This window comes from Bufo gargarizans, chromosome 1 (genome assembly GCF_014858855.1).
Source record: "Bufo gargarizans isolate SCDJY-AF-19 chromosome 1, ASM1485885v1, whole genome shotgun sequence".
Classification (NCBI taxonomy): domain Eukaryota; kingdom Metazoa; phylum Chordata; class Amphibia; order Anura; family Bufonidae; genus Bufo; species Bufo gargarizans.
Window position 1 is genome coordinate 618,903,624 of NC_058080.1, and position 20,749 is coordinate 618,924,372.

At 41.6% G+C, this 20,749-nt stretch overlaps 1 protein-coding gene across 4 annotated transcripts in view; it reads left to right on the forward strand.

Annotated features, from left to right (window-relative positions):
- The window catches only part of MCC (MCC regulator of WNT signaling pathway), a 310,501-nt gene that overhangs the window by 275,387 nt on the left and 14,365 nt on the right, over positions 1-20,749 (forward strand). For all 4 annotated transcript variants that reach the window (XM_044275927.1, XM_044275928.1, XM_044275929.1 and 1 more), the window contains 3 exons: positions 4,221-4,455; positions 14,330-14,536; positions 16,194-16,285. In XM_044275927.1, coding sequence (XP_044131862.1) covers positions 4,221-4,455; positions 14,330-14,536; positions 16,194-16,285 — 534 coding nt within the window. The remainder of the gene's footprint in view (positions 1-4,220; positions 4,456-14,329; positions 14,537-16,193; positions 16,286-20,749) is intronic.

Here is a 20,749-nt window from a genome sequence, read left to right on the forward strand (position 1 = left end):
TGTTGCTCAGGCATTCATGAGATGCACAATGCTCTCTCAATGGTTGTTACAAGCGCTCTCTATTTCAGGAAGAAGAGTCACAACTATTGTAATTGTATCACTGCATAATAGCGCAATCCTGTTTATGGTCAAAGGGACATGTATGTATTTAGTATTGAATAGCTTACAATTTTGTAAGTATTCCATACACTGACGGGTTGGCTTAGGCTACTTTCACACTCACGTTTGGTGCGGATCCGTCATGAACTGATCCGTTTGTATTATCTTTAACATTGCCAAACGGATCCGTCTTGAACCCCATTGAAAGATTATTTTTTTTTATTGTGTCAGTGAAAACTGATCCGTCCTCATTGACTTACATGTTCAGTTACATGGCTCAGTTTCGTCAGACGGACACCAAAACGCTGCATCTAGCGTTTTGGTGTCCGCCTCCAAAGCGGAATTGAGGCCGAACGGAGGCAAACTGATGTATTCTGAGCAGATCCTTTTCCATTCAGTATGCATTAAGGGCAAAACTTATCCGTTTTGGACCGCTCTTGAGAGCCCTGAACGGATCTCACAAACGGGAACCAAAACGCCAGTGTGAAAGTAGCCTTAGTTTTCTCTGATTGTTCCCTTACTTCCCTGTCCAGCAGATCAGGAGAGCTCACTTCAAATGTCTGCCGTTTGTGTCCCTAGTGCACAGGCCACACACCCGCGGCTCAGAGATGTTCATTAACTGCCCATCCCAATGCTGCTATGTCGGGTCCTAGAGGATGAAGACGGCCAGACAGTATTGTACAGCAGAGCCTTTGCAGTCTAGTATTGTTAGATGTCCTCAAGTGACACATGTTCACTATTCTCCCCATTTACCAGTCTCGGGAGATTGGCGGGAGCACAGACAGGGTGGGTTGCAGAAGATGCAGCTGCAAACTGTGTTCAAGAAGAAAGGAGATCCTAAATCCTACACTTCTTCTTTATTACTAACAGCCCCTGGACAGGCAGTGCAGCCAGTCAAGCATAATACATTTCAAAAATCATTTGTATCCATCTACCAAGGCAGGGTGACTTTAGATGGGACCCTACTCATATATGATGTCTTTTTGCGTCAAGTGGCCTCCTGTTTCTGTTAGAAACATAGAATGTGTCGGCAGATAAGAACCATTTGGCCCATCTAGTCTGCCCAATATACTGAATACTATGGATAGCCCCTGGCCCTATCTTATATGAAGGATGGCCTTATGCCTATCCCATGCATGCTTAAACTCCTCCACTGTATTTGCAGCTACCACTTCTGCAGGAAGGCTATTCCATGCATCCACTACACTATCAGTAAAGTAATACTTCCTGTTCGCATATTGTACTCTTTGAACAGAGATCTATGTAAGTTATACTCTCCGCTATGAGAATCCCAACTGAGCACATTATACCAGTTATTTGGAGGGTGTATAGCTCCTTTCGTCACTGCTTGTAGAATTAAATATGTTTGATTATATCTTTTTAATGTGGTTTTACTGGAAGGAGTGTTATTTTCCAATAAAGGAGCTAAAACGACATTGGCTTTGTTATAGCAAGAACCTGTTTCTGTTGAAATGTCCTAATTTAAAAAAAGTAAATTCAGAGCGAAGTGTTGTCAGAAACCTCTCCCCAAACAGACATTCACCTTGGCAAATGCGTTCACATAAATGAAGCCAACTAATTTGTAAAAACGTCATATTTTTAGCTGTGCTCAATACCAGTCAGACACAGCTAGGAGATTAAGATCTGGAGCGGAGCCTACCATTCTGGATAAGTATTTGAGTAGAATGACTGCAGCCAGAGCACAGCAGACAAAGCAGATATCCCACAGTGTTCAACCATTCCTCCGAAATGTGCTCCAGAGGCATGCTGGTTGGCTAGGTATGGCATATCCAGCAGTGAAGCGGTTAGATGGCCGAGGTCTGCATGACACAGTATACAATTATATTCTCCTCTGTGACTCAAGGCTTTGTTAATTCTATTCTCTGCGTGCTTCTCAGCTCTGTTTGCTGACAGATTGACAGCCATTGGCCTAGCTTGGAGCTGAGCAGAAGTTGCTTTTTTCCAGCCTTGTGTTCGGGGGGCTTTGCCTGCCATCAGTGGGAGGGGATGGTATTCTGTGAACACTTTTATAATTAGGGCAGGGAGCAGTTTCCAAAATTCAGGATGGAATTATTATTAAGTAGTTCTGTCAAAATGGACATCAGTCATTCTCTGTCGTCTTATTATTGGACCAGAGCTTTATATTTAAAGCATCTAGATTTCTGGAATTATGGCATTGTTGTTGTTGACGTCATAAGCAACATGAATAGATTAGAATTAAGCGGTTTAAAGATGGCATGTGGAAGCTATAATGGATTAGCCAGTGAATGGTGCAGAAGACAGATAACAATGTATCCAGGTAATGTGATAAGCTTACCTGAACTGTGAAGGGTAAAGTCAAAGTCTGGGGCGGTAAGTACAGCAAGAAAGGGGGAGTGTCACTAAGGATTAAGGGATTATTGCAACTACAGGATTGTGGGTGAGGAAGTGGTATCGCCAGGGAACAATATTACTGAATATATACAGCATTATTATGAATGTTAGAGAACAATACAACTTAATTGAAAAATCTAAAATTCTAGTAATGTGCAAGTGCCTTAGTTGTCTTAAAGGGGTTGTCAGCTCACACATTGGTGGCACTAGAATAAGCCGCCAATGTCAGATAGAGGTGGGACCTGCACCTTTCCCACAAAGTGAGCTAGAGCACACCGCGCATGCTCTGATTGCTTTCCATTCAATTCTTTGACAGTTCCGAAAATAGCTAAGCATGCTTGGTAATTTATTGGAGAGTGCACTGCGCAAGCATGGCCACCGCTCCGTTCACTGAGATAGCGATATGCCACTCATGTCTGTGGTGAGACCACCCTTTTAATCAGCAAGTCCTGGATTTTCTTGGCCATTTAGCCATACACAAAAGATAGCTGTCAGCTTAACATTCGTCTGGCCTCCAGAGTGCTCAATACACATGTCCTGGAATGGGAAGAGGCCAAGGCCAGACACCCATGGCAGTCACTTATCTCCTTGAAAAAATGGGTTTAGGTAATCCAGTATGCCCAATCCTTATATCCTCCAACATCTACTGAAGGGGGGTATCTTAAAGGCACCCATACAAATTAGATGATCAACTGGTCCCACCAAATTTGTCTGGTTTGGCCAACATTTTTCTAAGCCTTTAAAACTTTTCACAAGTTTTAAGGCTTAGAAAAATGTTGGATCAGATCACCGTAGAAGGGAGACAAGCTGTAATATTTCCTTAGGGACTATTTTCTGTCCCTCTTGTTGAGACCTAAACTGCCTTTTGATCTAAAAATGAAATGTACAGAAGTGTGTCTCCCAAACGTGAGATGGAAGGGGTCTTACAGTAGTAACAGATTCTTTTTTGCAAGCACTCATGCCATCCTGGTGTTCCTGTATTGTTATAAAGAGATTTTAGGAATTTGTAGCGCAGGTGTTTCTGCTCGGTGTCATTTTGCTTGTCCTGTAGAGAAAATAGTGCTGACAGTGTTCAGTGTTTTACAGCGAAGCATCTGCCGCTCTTCTCCGTTGGATTGGCCAGTTTGTCTTACATTCACACACAGTACTGACATTGCAGCACATTTGAAATGTTCAGCCGTCTTATGGATTGTAGTCAGAAAAGTTTATATTGACTGCGCTACTATGCAGAGGTTTTCACTTTGTGTGTGCTTGGGGGAAAAAACCTCTTAGAAGGTCTTTCGGACGCTGAGCCTTTACTGCAGCGCACACAGCCTCTATACATGCGGCATCTGATGGAACGAATCACCTTTTTCTGTCTGAACAGAATCCATCAGAAAAACTGTGTCCCCATATGATGTGAGAGGCATAGTAGAGGGCTCCATCTTCTGCTGCAATTGGACTTCCACTATTACAACAAAAGATAGAACGCTATACGGCCGTTTGAGTTAGCTCTAAAAGTATTATTACCAAGCAATCACTATATCACTATTATTATTCTTCAGATGTAGACCATATTAATTTACCACTTGGTATCTGTCCTGCAAACATGACTGAAATAATTTTTCTTTTTGCTAATAGCACAGTTCAAGTGTAAATTTGCTTTATTTGCCTGTATTCTTAAAGATGTATATACACTCATTTTTTAGGTTAGTTTACAGTATCTTACAATCTCCTTTAAAAAATAAAAATAAATTCTGTCTTTTTAGCACCACAAGTTCTACAGCCAGTAGCTGTGACACAGAGTTTACAAAAGAAGATGAGCAGAGGTTGAAGGATTACATTCAGCAGCTGAAGAATGATCGGGCTGCAGTTAAACTCACTATGCTCGAGCTGGAAAGCATCCATATTGATCCTCTGAGCTATGATGTAAAGCCTCGGGGAGACAGCCAGAGACTAGACTTGGAGAATGCGGTCTTGATGCAAGAGCTCATGGCCATGAAGGTAACATGAACAGCCATATATCCTCATCTCAGCTATGGCAAAACTGATTATTATACATGAATTGTCTATTTTAGTTAAAAGGCTACGCTTTAAAGGGAACCTGTGAGCACCGAAATGGACCTTAAAGCGGTTGAAATCAGGTTTCTAATGATCTTGTGTAAGATGTCCAAGGCGCATAATCACTGTAAAACAACTTTTATTCCCCCCCGCAGGTCGTATGCAAATTAGTTCCTTGAAGTCAAGGGAGCAGCGACTTTCACGCTTGAAGTCAAGCTCACCACACCCCATTTCCGCCCTTTAGCATTTGATTGATGGCCTTTTGGATTCTTTCAGGTAAGATTTCATCCTGAGATTTCACACATGCACAATATGATCTTATTTCTGGCACCTGCGCATTGATTCCCGCTGTAGTGGGGTCCAGACTCATGTGGGCAAGCGCTTCAGAGAACATTACCCTGCATCAGAAGCACCTGCGCATTGACTTGCTGAAGCCAAGTACACTACAGCAGGGATCAATGTGCAACAGAAACAAGATCAGGCTACGCATGCTCGAAATCTCAGGATGGAATCTCGCCTGAAAGAATCCAGGTGAGGGCTTGACTTCAAGAACTTTATTTGAATATGACTTGCCGAGGAATAAAAGTTGTTTTACAGCGATCATGCATCTCGGACATCTTACACAAGAACATCATTAGAAACCTGATTTCAACAGCTTTAATGAACTGCTTGGCGGTTTATGGTCCATTTTGGTGCTGACAGGTTCCCTTTAAGATGTAGACTCTGTGGGCTTTCTCTCTGTGCGGATGGATCGCAGACCTATTGGTTGAAAGGGTATAGAACAGTCTGTGGAATCCACACGGCCGTGTGCATGAGCCCTAAAGCAGCAGTCAGGGAATTTAAAAAAAAATTAAAACCACATGAGATAAAAGGTGGCACAGGCAATTATCTTACCAACCACTTTATTGCAAAGTTAGGAGCTCTGCTTGTGTCTGTCCTTACATCATGTTACCCCCACGCTGGCTACCTGAATCCTACAGCCTCTGCTGTGTGGACCAGAAGTCAGTCTCTCAATGTGAGTCTCAGAATTTCCAAAGTCCTTCTTTAACATGGATGCAGGTTGCAGAGCTAAACTATTTGTGCCTCCAGATGCTGACAGGTTGAAGTGCTAACTAAGGAAGCAAACCGTCTCGAGAGTTATACTGAGATGTGTGTACATGTCTTCCCTTGGCATGTACATCTGAGTTAGAGCTGACATTTCCAACACATTTTCTTCAATGTATTGCAGCAAGAGAACCAGTGGTGTCTAATTCATTAGCATGTGAAGTGCATCACTCATAAGTCCCCAGTGCCGCTACTCCGTCAGTTTGTTGATGTTCCTGTCTGCTTTTTGAAAGCCCAGAGTTCTTGATCCATCAGGTCTGACACTGCTGCAGAAGCTGTAGAAACATGGCATTACTCACCAGTATCTCTGCACCCTGCACTGTCCTCATTTGTCAGTGATCAGTTTGGTGCTTGAATGTCTTTATCTTCCCAGACAAAACCAGGGAACTGTTAGTATTTTATGAATGCAATCTGCATGTCATGTATTCTCTACTCTTTTTTGTTGATAAAGCATGCAGAATTTCCTTGGATGGCAAAAATCTACCCCACAGTATTCTTCAGCTACTTCGTTTTCCGCGCCCCCTCCTTTTGACCGTCAGGGCCAGACATCAGCGGCCTTTTCCCTGCAGTAGTATGCCAGTGCTGTGCGCCACAATTGTGGCAAATGTGGAGTACATCTGCTTCAGCTGAACTTTTGCTTACTGCGCATGCTTCTAAATTGTGGTGCCCGTGCACTGATAGGGGGCCAAGTAAGAGGGCATTGATGTCTGGCGGTGTCAGAAAAGGGAGGAGATGAGGTGCAGCGACCCTTGGTGCACTTTGTGCCTAATTTATTTATAGAAGAGACCTACATTTTCACTGTCCAGCCAGATGGCACAGTGTAAACAGGATCACGTAATTACTATCTGTTGTAGAGCAGTGTAGTGAGGGCCCACCTCCTCACTTCGCTATCCAGGTCTACAAGTGGAGGCATTTTAAATCATTGCTGGAGAACGCATTTTAGATGGTTTATTCTGCATATTTACAGGTAAAATTTATGTCAGAGAAGAAAATATCATTATTGTCAAATTTAACTTAACCTCTTCAGGATCGTCGCTGTATGCATGTCGAAAGTCTGGGGTCTAAAAATAATACCCACCTGTGAGCGGAGTGGTTTTAAACTGCAAACAACCAGATCTAATGGTTATGATCAGCAATAAAGCCAATCATTAACATTTGACCCCTTATATGCTGTGGTCACGTTTTACCATGGCATTTGAGTTAACTTTTCATTTGGGAGCACTGTACCCCCACACAGAGATTGTGAAAGCAATTCATTTTCTGTAATAACCTGGGTCTTTCTGAAAGAACCCAGGCTATTACAGCTGTAGCTCCCATCGAGGTCTGTAGGTTGCAGGAATCTACTATACACTCCAATAGTAATGTATTGCAGTGTAAGGGAAAAGTGATCTGAAGATCAAATATTCAATAGTAAAAATTCCAAATCACCCACCTTTCCCTATAATAAAAGTAGAAGATTATAGGCATTGCCATCTCCAAAAACACCAGTACTATTAAAATATAAACGTATTTATCCCTTATGGTGAGCAGTGTAACGGGAAGAAAATCAATAGCCAATTTCATTTTTTGTCACTTCACCTCCCAAAAAAAATGGATAAAAAAGTTATCAAAAAAATCATTCGCACTACAGAATGGTAGCATTTTAAAACTACAGATCGCCCCTGCAAAACAGTAAGCCCTCGCTCATCTCCGTAGATGTAAATATAACAAACTTATGTGGGTCAGAATAGAGGAATGCAAAGAAATGTTTTTTTCCCCAAAGTTTATCTTTTTTTCAGTATTAACCAAAGCAGAAACTATATACCTGTAATCATACTGACCTAAAGAATGAAGGGAACAGGTCACTTTTACTACATACTGAAAGGCTTAAAAACTAAACCCATAAAACTGTAGACGAATTGCGTTTTCTTTTTAGGGGGGAAGGTTTCGCAATTCCACACGATTTGATATTTTTTTTCCAATATTAAATGTTGCCATTGGAAATTACAACTTTTCCTGCAAAAAACAAACCCTCAATAGCCTATGTAAATGTAAAAAAAAAAAGTTATGGCTTCAGGAAGGCCAGGAGTAAAAAACTGAAATTCAAAAATGGAAAATGGCCCAGTCCTGAAAGGGTTAAAGAGAGAGAAAAACTTTAATGTACCCCAACTGTGCAACTTGTGTACTTTGTTTGCCCATGCTCAGCGGGATTAATATTGTGACTGTGAGGGAATTTAGATGGTTTTGGGTAGCTTTTTATCTGGCTCCATATCATAACTGTTATACTAGTAGAGCAGCAGATGGGGTTGGAAAAGATTGTAGATTTCTTGTAAATAGTGCTTAATTATAGGACATGTTTCCATCCAAAAGCTGAGCCCTTTCAGCGGTTCTGTGCATAAGATCTACGATGCGGTATGTAATAAAAATGATATGTAATGATATAAAGAAAAAATACATGACATGAACCAGAGGTTTTACTAAACACAGCTTGCTTTAGAAACAATACAACTAGGATACCAACTTACAAACTACAGTTGCAAGAAAATATATGTGAACTCTTTGGAATGATATGGATTTCTGCACAAATTGGTCATAAGATGTGATCTGATCGTCATCTAAGTCACAACAATAGACAATCACAGTCTGCTTAAACTAATAAAATACACAGAATTAAATGTTGCCATGTTTTTATTGAACACACCATGTAAACATTCACAGTGCAGGTGGAAAAAGTATGTGAACCCTTGGATTTAATAACTGGTTGAACCTAGTCTCCTGTAGTTGCAGATTAGACGTGCACAACAGTTAGGAGTAATTCTTGACCATTCCTCTTTACAGAACTGTTTCAGTTCAGCAATATTCTTGGGATGTCTGGTGTGAATCACTTTCTTGAGGTCATGCCACAGCATCTCAATCGGGTTGAGGTCAGGATTCTGACTGGACCACTCCAGAAGGCGTATTTTTCTTCTGTTTAAGCTATTCTGTTGTTGATTTACTTCTATGCTTTGGGTCATTGTCCTGTTGCAAGACACATCTTCTGTTGAGCTTCAGCTGGTGGACAGATGGCCTTAAGTTCTCCTGCAAAATGTCTTGATAAACTTGGGAATTCATTTTTCCTTCGATGATAGCAATCCGTCCAGGCCCTGACGCAGCAAAGCAGCCCCATACCATGATGCCCCCACCACCATACTTCAAAGTTGGGATGAGGTTTTGATGTTGGTGTGCTGTGCCTCTTTTTCTCCACACATAGTGTTGTGTGCTTCTTCCAAACAACTCAACTTTGGTTTCATCTGTCCACAGAATATTTTGCCAGGACTGCTCTTGTGCAAGAACATCCAGGTGCTCTTGTGCAAACGGTAAACGTGCAGCAATGTTTTTTTTGGACAGCAGTGGCTTCCTCTGTGGTATTCTCCCATGAAATCCATTCTTGTTTAGTGTTTTACATATCGTAGATTTGCTAAAAGGGATGTTAGCATATGCCAGAGACTTTTGTAAGTCTTTAGCTGACACTCTAGGATTATTCTTCACCTCATTGAGCAGTCTGCGCTGTGCTCTTGCAGTCATCTTTACAGGATGGCCACTCCTAGGGAGAGTAGCAGCAGTGCTGAACTTTCTCCATTTATAGACAATTTGTCTTACCGTGGACTGATGAACAGCAAGGCTTTTGGAGATACTTTTATAACCCTTTTCAGCTTTATGCAAGTCAACCATTCTTAATCGTAGGTCTTCTGAGAGCTCTTTTGTGCGAGGCATCATTCACATCAGGCAATGCTTCTTGTGAAAAGCAAACCCAGAACTGGTGTGTGTTTTTTATAGGGCATGGCAGCTGTAACCAACACCACCAATCTCATCTCATTGATTGGACTCCAGTTGACTGACACCTCACTCTAATTAGCTCTTGGAGATGTCATTAGTCTAGGGGTTCACATACCTTTTCCACCTGCACTGTGAATGTTTACATGGTGTGTTAAAAAACAAACAAACATGGTAACATTTAATTATTTGTGTGTTATTATTTTATTCAGACTGTGATTGTCTATTGTTGTGACTTAGATGAAGATCAGATTACATTTTATGACCAATTTGTGCAGAAATCCATATCATTTCAAAGGGTTCACATATTTTTTCTTGAAACTGTATACCTTTAAGGAAAATACTGAAAAAATAAGTTGTTTCATCTGTAGATAGAATTTGCACTAAATAATCTGAAGTTAAGTGTTCAGATAGTGCAGGCTAGATGCTATCTGCTCTTAACTGCAGCTACCAGATTCTAGTCTAGGAAGTGTAGAAAATGCTGGTGTTTTTTTACCTCCATAACAAACACATCACTGAGCTTTTATATTATATTTTACATTGTGACTTCTCCCAAGGCAACCACCTATGTATATATTAACAAAAGGAATAGAAAAGATTTAGATTAGCATTACTTTGATGTTATATGCAAGTAATCTGGTTTGGGTTGCTTAGTCTATGTCTCATGTTTAGAACTATTAATGGGACAATAAACCCAGAATTAAAAAATAAACATACCCAACAAAACCTTATATTACCTCCTTATTTGTCTGTATTTGCCTTTGTTTCTTCAAATATCACAATTGCAGAACTACATATATTGCATATACTCAAAGTTGTCCTGATGCTATATTTATGGATATAGTTTATGCAGAAAGTATGTACCAAGTGTAGCCTCCATTACATATCTGCAGAGGTTGTTACCCCGTGTGAGGGATGCCACCCCTCGTGCCCGCTTGACATCAACTACGTCGAGCTCACAAGACGCGGTATGGTCCCTGTTTACCAAGGCGTGACGTTAAGCCCTCCCAGAGGAGCATGTAAGGTGAGCTTGGAACAGTTTACACAGACACCTCCTGTCCATGCGGGCACAGAAAGGCAACAAGCCGAGAGATCCTTTCCACCGCTGCAGTGAAACAGCACCTTCTCAGCCCGAGTAATCTGCCACCAGCTTCTCGTTTGATATAAGCCCGGTCCGCTAACGGGATTATATAGGGTGAGAAACCAACCCGCCGTAACTTATAACTAGGCCGAAACACGGACGCTGGGATTCGTGATCGAGATACAAGACAGCACAAGATTAAGTTATATATTTAATCGCCTTAGGGCACACTAGATATAACACTATACACACAGAATGTATACAGTGGTCTGAGGTTACAAATACAGGTAATATGGTACACACAGGATTACACACAGTACAAGTCAAAACACTTTAGGGTTCATAGCTCCAGACCAGAAGGTCACAGGGGGGTGGTTCTATGACAGACAGATCCGCCTGGGTTCCGGCTACAAGTAGAGTACAAACATGGTACCATTAGTTGGTTTCTGTGGTGAGATATGTATATCTCCCTTCCCTGGCATCCCACCACCAAACTGAGACCATGGGCATGTTCATCGTGGGCATCGGGACACAAATATGTATCCGGTTTGTGCCTGTGATGGCCAGGCGATTCAAAAGTCCTTATAAATCGGGAGGTTTTCCTGCAGGATCCGTGCTGTCTGAATGGAGGTGTGAAATGTAACCAAATGTGGCCTGCTAGGAGTTTTCTGATATCTGGCTGCGGCTTTGAAGCAGGGCCCTCCTGTGGAGTTCACTACCTCTGCTATCTTTCAGCAAATGGTGTGAGGACATGGCTGACAGTAAATATTAATCCATATTCCTGACACCCTGCTTTCACAGAGAGCTGAATTCCCAATTTGCCTTGTTATGTTACATAACTGATGTAGTGCTAAATCATTCTAATAGCTGGACCAGCTTGCCGATCAGGGTCCAGGAAAAGGTGGGTGACAACACTGTGCAGCTGCTTTGGTGACAAGACAACAAACTATGTTGCCTTGGTACTATATGATAAAATACACTACAGCCCCCATTAAATATGTTCGGTGATCCGACTCCATTCCCCTCTGGCATGAAGCAGAAAACGCTGGAGGGGAACTGATGCCAGAAGTGATCCCAGAAGTGATCCCAGAGTTTTCTATGGGATAATTCTCATACATCCAGTTTATCAGTTGTGATGCCGAATGTCAAATAGCGCCAGACAGATAAACGCAGCATGCTAAGTTTTTCTTCGTGGATAGATGTCAGATCTGTACACTGAAGTGCTGTGCACATATATCGGTTGTGTCTGGCTCCGAACCTGAAATAGCTGGCTGGACACAACTGTTGAAGGTGAAGCGGGCCTTAACCACCTCGCATCTGGGCCATTTGCCCCCTTCCTGACCTGGCCTTTTTTTGCAAATTTGACATGTCACTTTATGTGGTAATAACTTTGGAACGCTTTTACTTATCCAAGCCATTCTGAGATTCCTTTCTCATGACACATTGTACTTCATGACATTGGTAAATTTGAGTCAATATATTTCACCTTAATTTATAAAATAATCCCTAATTTTCCCAAAATTTTGAAAAATTCAAAATTTTCTAACTTTCAATTTCTCTGCTTTTAAAACAGAAAGTGATACCTCATAAAAATATTTATTACTTAACATTCCACATATGTCTACTTTATGTTGGCATTATTTTGTAAATGTCATTTTATTTTTTTAGGACGTTAGAAGTCTTAAAAATTTCAAGAATTGCTTCTAAAATTCTAAGAAAATTTCCCAAACCCACTTTTAAAGGACCAGTTCAGGTCTGAAGTCATTTTGTGGAAACCCCCATAAAAGAGCCCATTGTAGAAATGACACCCCTGAAGTTACTCAAAACTGATTTTACTAACTTCGTTAGACATGTTCTACACCGTAGGACATGTTGACTAATCTCTCAATTTTAAAATCAGTTTGAGGGTTTAGTGAGACCGCAGAGTGCACCTGTATTTGTTGTTGTTTTGTTCCACAAGATTTAAAGGAAAATGGGAATTCAATTTCTACATTTCACTTTTTTGGCAGATTTTTCATTTTAATCCATTTTTTTTCTTTAACACATCAAGGGGTAACAGCAAACAAAACTTAATACTTATTACCCTGATTTTGCGGTTTACAGAAACACCCCACATGTGGTCGTAAACTGATGTAAGGGCACATGGCAGGGCACAGAAGTAAAGGAACGCCATATGGTTTTTGGAAGATAGATTTTGCTGTACTGGTTTTCAGACACCATGTCCCATTTGAAGCCCCCCTGATGCACCCTTTCAGTAGAAACTCCCCAAAAGTGACCCCATTTTAGAAAACATATGATTTTTTATTGCTCTATATTACGTTTTTTTGTAAGGCAAGGTAACCCAAAAATTGTTTTGGCACTTTTTTTTTTTTTTAACAAAATTCATCCGACAGGGTAGATCATGTGCTATTTTTATAGAGCATTTTTATAGAGCAAAATGAGTATGATGCAATAATAATTTGAAAAAATTGCCCCCAAAGGTGTACATAGCCTATAAACACACACTGCATCGTGGAGTGAGCCTTCCTGTTCACTAAACTTCCAGCATCTGCGATACTTCCTGAGCACAACTGTTTATTTCATTTGTTCTAGCAAGTCTTCCCTATCTAATAGAGTCTTCATTATAAGCGCATGGTGTAAGTGATGTTTATTCAATAGCATTTAATAAATGTCCACGCATCTTCTTCTAAGAACCGCTTTTAATTCAGCCGATGGAAGCAGAACAAACAGCACTCAAACAAAGCCTTGCAGTACACCCATTCTAGAGCAGTGCGGATCAATGTAAAGACTGAGGTCCAGCTGCAGACACTAGTCAGAGAAATATATAGTTATCCATAGTGAAGCTACAGCTGCCAATTACAATGAAGAATTGATGCTGCATGCTATAAACCCCACCACCACGGTCATGAACAGCAGCTTCTCCACATAACCTACATGCTAGAGGCAGCTACTAAGGCTAAGATGTGTAATTACTTTACCTCTGAAGTCTGGAAAAAAAATATACACTAAGCGACAGCATGACAATAGCTAAGGAACAGCCTGTGATCTCCCTGCTCCCCAGGGATTGTAATGAAAGCATTTGGAGCTCTGACAAATAAGATCTTGTTTGGAGAGAGAGGCTAGCCCGAGATAGATGGAAGAAAAATGAATAAAGGTACATAAGGAGGCACTTGAGATATAGCACTTTATATATTGGTGGGCCCGTGGGCTGCGCAGGCTGATTACTAATTAATTAACCTGCAGTAATGTCAGATACTAACGAGAGGCTTCATACAAGTGCATTCATTCATTGAGATCTTGGTCCTTCAAGGATGCATTTAGCTAACATGGTTCACAATAGCCCTTTTTATAGCAAGAGAGCATCACGCTTGGTCGCAATACAATTTCTGCCTGTTAAATTAGAGGTTAGCAGCTTGGATCTAGACGTTTACCCCTAGAACAAATGATTCTGGTTCATTGGAGACATACAGGTCTTAGAGGTTAATTCACTTCACGTCAGTGTATCCAAGATCTTGTGTATTAACCTTTGTCTGGCAGTTTTTACTTGAGCACATAAGGATTCTGTGGATGTGGATGTCTGTAAAGATTTTCATTAACCCTGACTGTCTACAAGCATCAGTGGAATGGAACACTAGTAAAGTGTAAGACGATATTGCACATTTAGTGATCCATCGGTTTTAAAAGCAGTAAGAGCTACAGCATGTGACATATGGATTGACAAGTGCCAGTCTCAAGTATAACTAATATGGCAGATTACCAAACCTCTTCCATTAAAATATAAATTGCTCAACTTATTGCTGTGACCTGTGCATTAACCTTGTGCTTGTCTTTTAATGTCAGGAGGAAATGGCTGAGCTCAAGGCGCAATTGTACCTGCTGGAGAAAGAGAAGAAAGCCATGGAACTTAAACTGGGTACTCGAGACGCCCAGGAACAGGCCTACCTTGTCCACATTGAGCACCTCAAATCTGAAGTGGAAGAGCAAAAAGAGCAGAGAATGCGCTCACTGAGTTCAACCAGCAGCAGTGGCAAGGACAAGATGGGAAAGGTGGGGAGGGTATCAAATTCACATTGGGGCTTTTAGGATAATGACATCCCTGAGGAGCGCATTTAACAGCAGTGGTGTTAGAATGAGTGTGCCAAGAATTTTTTTTTTTTTATAAAGATGGGTCGGCACTGCGGTTTGCATGTGATGCTCGCGAACCAGGGAAGGCGTCCCACTAGTATATAGCGAAGAAGGACTGGCACTCATTTTCTTGATGATATGAAGAGACGTTTATTCAAGGCATAATAGCATCATCAGTGACTAGTTTTGGCTAAAGCCTAAACCTTTTTTTGCAGTTTGGAAAAGGCTCAGGCTTTAGGCTGAAACTAGTCACTGCTGATGCTATTATGCCTTGAATAAACATCTCTTCATACTATCAAGAAAGTGAGTGCCGGTCCTTCTTCGCTATATAAAAAATATATATTTTTGTCGCCGTATTTAACCAAAATGGCACATATGTTAGGCACAACTTAAAACATACTAGGCACAGCAATGTGTGGCTATTATACATTTATGCCAATATTGTGTGCCAAAAAGATAGTGCAAGGTAATGATAATGAAGTCATTCTTTTTTTATACAAAACAAGAATAAAAATTGCCTTTCATAAAGATGGCACACCTCACTTTGGAGTATTTCATCTAATAGATATAATAATAGGTCTTCTAAATAGGATCTAATATAGGATCAGATATACAGTGACTATAGGATACAGGTTACATAGATATTGTAGGATATATGGAATGATAAAGTGTAATAGTATACAGGCTGCTGGAGTATAGTAGACTATCCATTGTCATACTGTATATTACCAACATGTGCTCTAAATATCTTCATTTGTGTGCGTTGTATAGACTTTTGTTAAATGAAGGTCAGGGACGTAGCTATAGTGGATGCTGCTGCTATGGAGCCTGAACTCAGAAGGGGCCCACCCAGGAGGATGACTAAAAGATTTTATTGTCAAGGCTCCTTCAACATTATTATTAGGGATGAGCAAATCAACTTTGGATGAAACATCCGAAGTCGATTCGCATAAAACTTTGTTTTAATACTGTACTGAGCGAGCGCCTCCGTACAGTATTAGAATGTATTGGCTCCGATGAGCCAAAGTTATTACTTAACTTCAGAAATTGATATATACTGTTAAAAAACATTTCCCAAAGTGGTATCTTGGAACTGAACCCGAGTTTGGGAAATGTTTTTTACAGTATAAATCAATTTCTGAAGTTATTATGCGAAGTCTCGCGATACTTCACAAAGTAATAACTATGGCTCATCGGAGCCAATACATTCTAATACTGTACGTAGTGCTCGCTTCGTACAGTATTGAAACTTAAGTTTTATGTGAATCGATTCGCTCAACGCTATTATACAATGACACTACATACAGTGACATGACATACAGTATATACATGTAGGAAACGGACAGAGCGGCTGCCGGGCCTGGTCTGAGAGAGCTAGCTTGACTAGCCGCAGGTATTGGGTTTGCACGACAGGAGGGGGTTGCAAATAAGTTGCTTTGGAAAGGGAGGAGGGTCTTTTAAAAATGTACTGTGTGGCCCACTCATTTCTAGTTATGCCTCTGACGGAGGTGGATTAATCTGTTAGTTCTACATGGGATACAATGGAACTAAATGCTTTGTATTAAATCTTCTTCCATAGGACTCCATAGATGGAACAGCTCTGTCCTTGTCTGAGTTGAGAACGTACACTGATGGTGAATTAGCCACAGAGCTCACAAGTGCACTGAAAAGGTAGGAACCATACAAGTTGTAAACATGCCTGTGATCAACCATTGCAACCCTGTGGGCTATGGGTGGGATGCTGGAATAAGTTATTGGTGTCCTCAATTAGCTTATTCAACCTTAGAATAACCTAATTATACGATCATTGAGAAATCCTTCTAATCTGGCATGAAATTTACACCAAGCAGCCATAACATTAAAACACCTGCCTAATATTGTGCAAGTCCTTTCCAAGTTGCCCAAAAAAAAAAAAAATTGCTCTGACCTGTCGAGTCTTGATCTCCACAAGACTGCTGGCACCAGAACATTGGCAGCAGGTCCTTTGAAGGCTATGGGCACCTTTTTGAAGGGATCTTTTATATAATTGCTTTCTACTTATCTGGAGATAAAAATGTATTGTTCCTGTTTCCTGTTCTTTATTCAAGTTGGTCTTCTTCAGCATTCAGTTTTGCTGCAGTTGTAGACAGTTGCTTGTCTTTTTTCAGATACTTGCCCTGACAGCACAATCTGTAACCCTTTTATCTAGTTCCCTGACGGCTCTTAACACATATATTTAAGACCCTTTTATACAGGCCAGTAGGGGTGGGCGATATAGACGATATATGCGATATAAATTTGTGCCACGATATGGATTTTGAGCATATCGCCTATATCGCCGGACCGCGATATGATCGCGCTCTCTGCGCGCACCATGTTCTCCTGAGCCGGCACAGTGGAGGAGAGAGTCCCTCCCTCCCCACTGTGCGCGGCTGCCGCTGACCACCAATGACAAAAGAGGAGGAGGGGAGGGACTGACGGTAAATTATTGAGTTTTCATGATCTCAGTGAGCACATGAAAACTCAAATTCGATGGTATATTCTAATCCCCAGGCGTTCCCATGGTGACAGGGACGCTTGCCTGGGGGTTAGAATATAAATTATATCGCAATATAGATTTTAGGCCATATCGCCCACCCCTACAGGCCAGCAAATTATTTAGAACGAATGTTCGTACGAATGCTCTTTCCCAATAATTGGCCCATGTAAAGGTGCCACCACAATCTCTTAATGAACCAGCAAACGTTCATTCATTGGGTGAAAGCATTGCTGATGTGGCACCCAAAATCTTTGACTCTGGGCAACAAATCTTTCTTCATAAACAGCGATCTGTGGCCTGAAACCATAAACCTGTATGGGGATGAACGAACCATACAGCGGAGGTGATTGCTGCATGTAAATACAGCTCTCACCTCCACTTGTGATCAGGCAGTTTTAGGAGCAAACAGTTTGTCCCCAATAATTGCCTGGTTATTCATTCCTTTAAGCCCTAAAGATAAAGGCTACAGATCGAGCTGTCAGAGGAGCTCTGACAGAATTCATTCAGATGAAGAAGTAACAGTCTACAGATACAGTGAAAGTGTAAGCTGACCGGTCCAGATTTACTAATCCTAAAGATGGTGTAAGCTTAGGGTGTCTAGACCTACGCCAGAATTGGGGCGCAAAATGGTGCATCTTAGGCCTACCCCCTTTCCTGTGAAGCTCTGCCCCTTTTCCACTAAACCCCACCCCTTGTTGAGTATGTCAGAAAAAAGTGTAAAAAAAAAAAATACACGCGCCAAATTGTGCCACGTTTTAGACAGATTTTTTTGCGCAGACACATTTGTAAATCTGGGCCAAATTTATAATAAAGTTTGACTTGACATGGGACCACGGCCTGATGTTACTGTCAAATCTGCCACTGATAGTTTCAATCAACAGTCCTTATTTAGGACAATTTTGACCAGTGAAGACATTGAGAAGAGGTCATCAGCAAGGTATCGTATAAAACACAGGTTGAATTTGGAAGAGGGCTTGGAGATTGAAGCCAGATTTCATGAACTCTGTATTGCTCATCATAGCATACACAGCTAGTATAGCACATGTTTCATATTAGTGCTCTGTCTTCTGCATTTGCTGTTACATTTTTTGCTGTATGTGGACATGTAACAGGATGGTTTGCCAGTGATAACAGTTGAGCAGTTGTATTACACAGAGGGAGCCTTTCTTTAATCAGAATGTGTCGCCTCTGCATTGTCTATTACAAGTGTGAGGTAACGCAATGAGCGGTGAGAATGACTAGGGCCACAGTTGACTTACATCTACTTCTGCTCAGGGAGACGTTGGCAACACATATAAGATGTTGACAGTTGGTTTCTTTGTCACGATTTTATGATGACCTATACATGCTGTTAGAATTTACCACATTGAAATTCTGGCTTTGTATCAAACTCTGGGAATGAAGCATCATAATTTCTGTCCGTAGACAGAGCCTGTAGCTACATGTGTGTTCTTATAGGGTCTGCAGTTATTTATGGTGCGTCACTGTCAAAGGAGAAGCTTAGCTGAGCTTTGTGTTTTGGCCTTTGTACCCACTGTGACATCTGTTTCTGCCCAAATCAGTATGGACTAGAGGTGATGATTGTTGCAGAAGTGGAAAAAATGAGAACAAGGAGTTAAAACTTTATTTAACCCCTAGTGACCACTAATACACCTTTATCCTGACATAATTAAAGGGGGTTTTAGCTAAACTGCTGGCTTTAATCAATCATTACATGTACCCAAAATGGTGCATTAAAAACTATAACTTGTCCTGCAAAAAATAAGACCTCATACAAGTACATTGATGAAATAACAAAAAAGTTATAGCTGTTGGTATGCAATTTTTTTTAAAATGTGTGTGGTCACTAAGGGGTTAATAGACTTTTGGGCAGCACCATCAATGCAAGTGGTTTTCCAGGCTCCTGATAATGGGTTACTGTATCTCAGCCCCCATTGAAGTGATTGGGAGCTGAGCTGCAGTAACCCGGCACGGCCACTAGATTTTGAACAGAATTGTGCTTACTGTTCCATTCAAAGCACAAGGTCCAGCACCGGAGCCTGCAGGGAACAGCTTATCGTGCGGGAGCAGTGTCAGACCCCCACCTATCATGTATTAATGACCTACCCTGAGGATAGTCCATCAGTATTAGGCTACATGCACACGACCGTTGTGTGTTGTGTGTTCCGCAATTTGCAGAACGGCATGGACAGACTTTATATAACTGCCTATTATTGTCCGCAAAGCGCGGACAAGAATAGGACAAGTCATATATTTTTTTGCGGAGCAGCAGATGCGGACAGCACACAGAGTGCTGTCCGCATCTTTTGCGGACCCATTGAAGTGAATGGGTCCGCATCCGAACCGCCAAAATGCTCGGATGCGGACGAAAACAAGGGCCGTGTGCATGAGACCTTAGTAGTCTAGATAACCTCTTTCAGGTCAGATATTGGGAGATTGGAATTTTATTTAAACACAAAGAAAGACAAACCCAAGTGTCCAGATACATAAAATGTTAGATATGCAACCAGAGACTTGCTGACATTTAGCAAGGGAGATGCCACAATAACATTACTCATAAAAAGAAAGGTCTGCAGACCCAAATCCTGGTTGGTTACAAAAGGGCTGATGAGAACCGAAGGTCACATGAAGTATAAAATATAACCTGATATAAAGTTATAGACCAAATAATAGTAGAAAGATGACCATACAAAGATGTTTTGATTCATAACCAAAATTGCAGTGGTTACAGAATAAATCGACCCTGTGGAACAATTGTTATCTACCTGAAATTAAATACAGAAGATGACCATAAGGAAGGATATGTGGGTGGCTAGAGAGGGGATCTCTACAAAATAACATGTTGGTGACTACATCGAGTATATGGGTTTATGCCTGTAGAGTAGGGCTGCAGTAAACGATTATTTTAGTAATCGAGTATTCTATCGATTATTTTTTTACGATTAATCGAGTAATCTAATAAGAAAATAATAATAATGTTTTCCTTTATAAAAACTCATCAGACCCCCTGCCATCGGTCCCCAACACCCTTTGTTCCCCAACACCCTTTGTTCCCCACTGTGTGATCAGCCCAAGTGCATCAGTTTCCCCCCCCCCCAGTGCCATCAGCTCCACTATCCCCCAGTGCCATCAGCTCCACTATCCCCCAGTGCCATCAGCTCCACTATCCCCCAGTGCCATCAGCTCCACTATCCCCCAGTGCCATCAGCTCCACTATCCCCCAGTGCCATCAGCTCCACTATCCCCCAGTGCCATCAGCTCCACTATCCCCCAGTGCCATCAGCTCCACTATCCCCCAGTGCCATCAGCTCCACTATCCCCCAGTGCCATCAGCTCCACTATCCCCCAGTGCCATCAGCTCCACTATCCCCCAGTGCCATCAGCTCCACTATCCCCCAGTGCCATCAGCTCCACTATCCCCCAGTGCCATAAGCTCCACTATCCCCCAGTGCCATAAGCTCCACTATCCCCCAGTGCCATAAGCTCCACTATCCCCCAGTGCCATAAGCTCCACTATCCCCCAGTGCCATAAGCTCCACTATCCCCCAGTGCCATAAGCTCCACTATCCCCCAGTGCCATCAGCTCCACTATCCCCCAGTGCCATCAGCTCCACTAT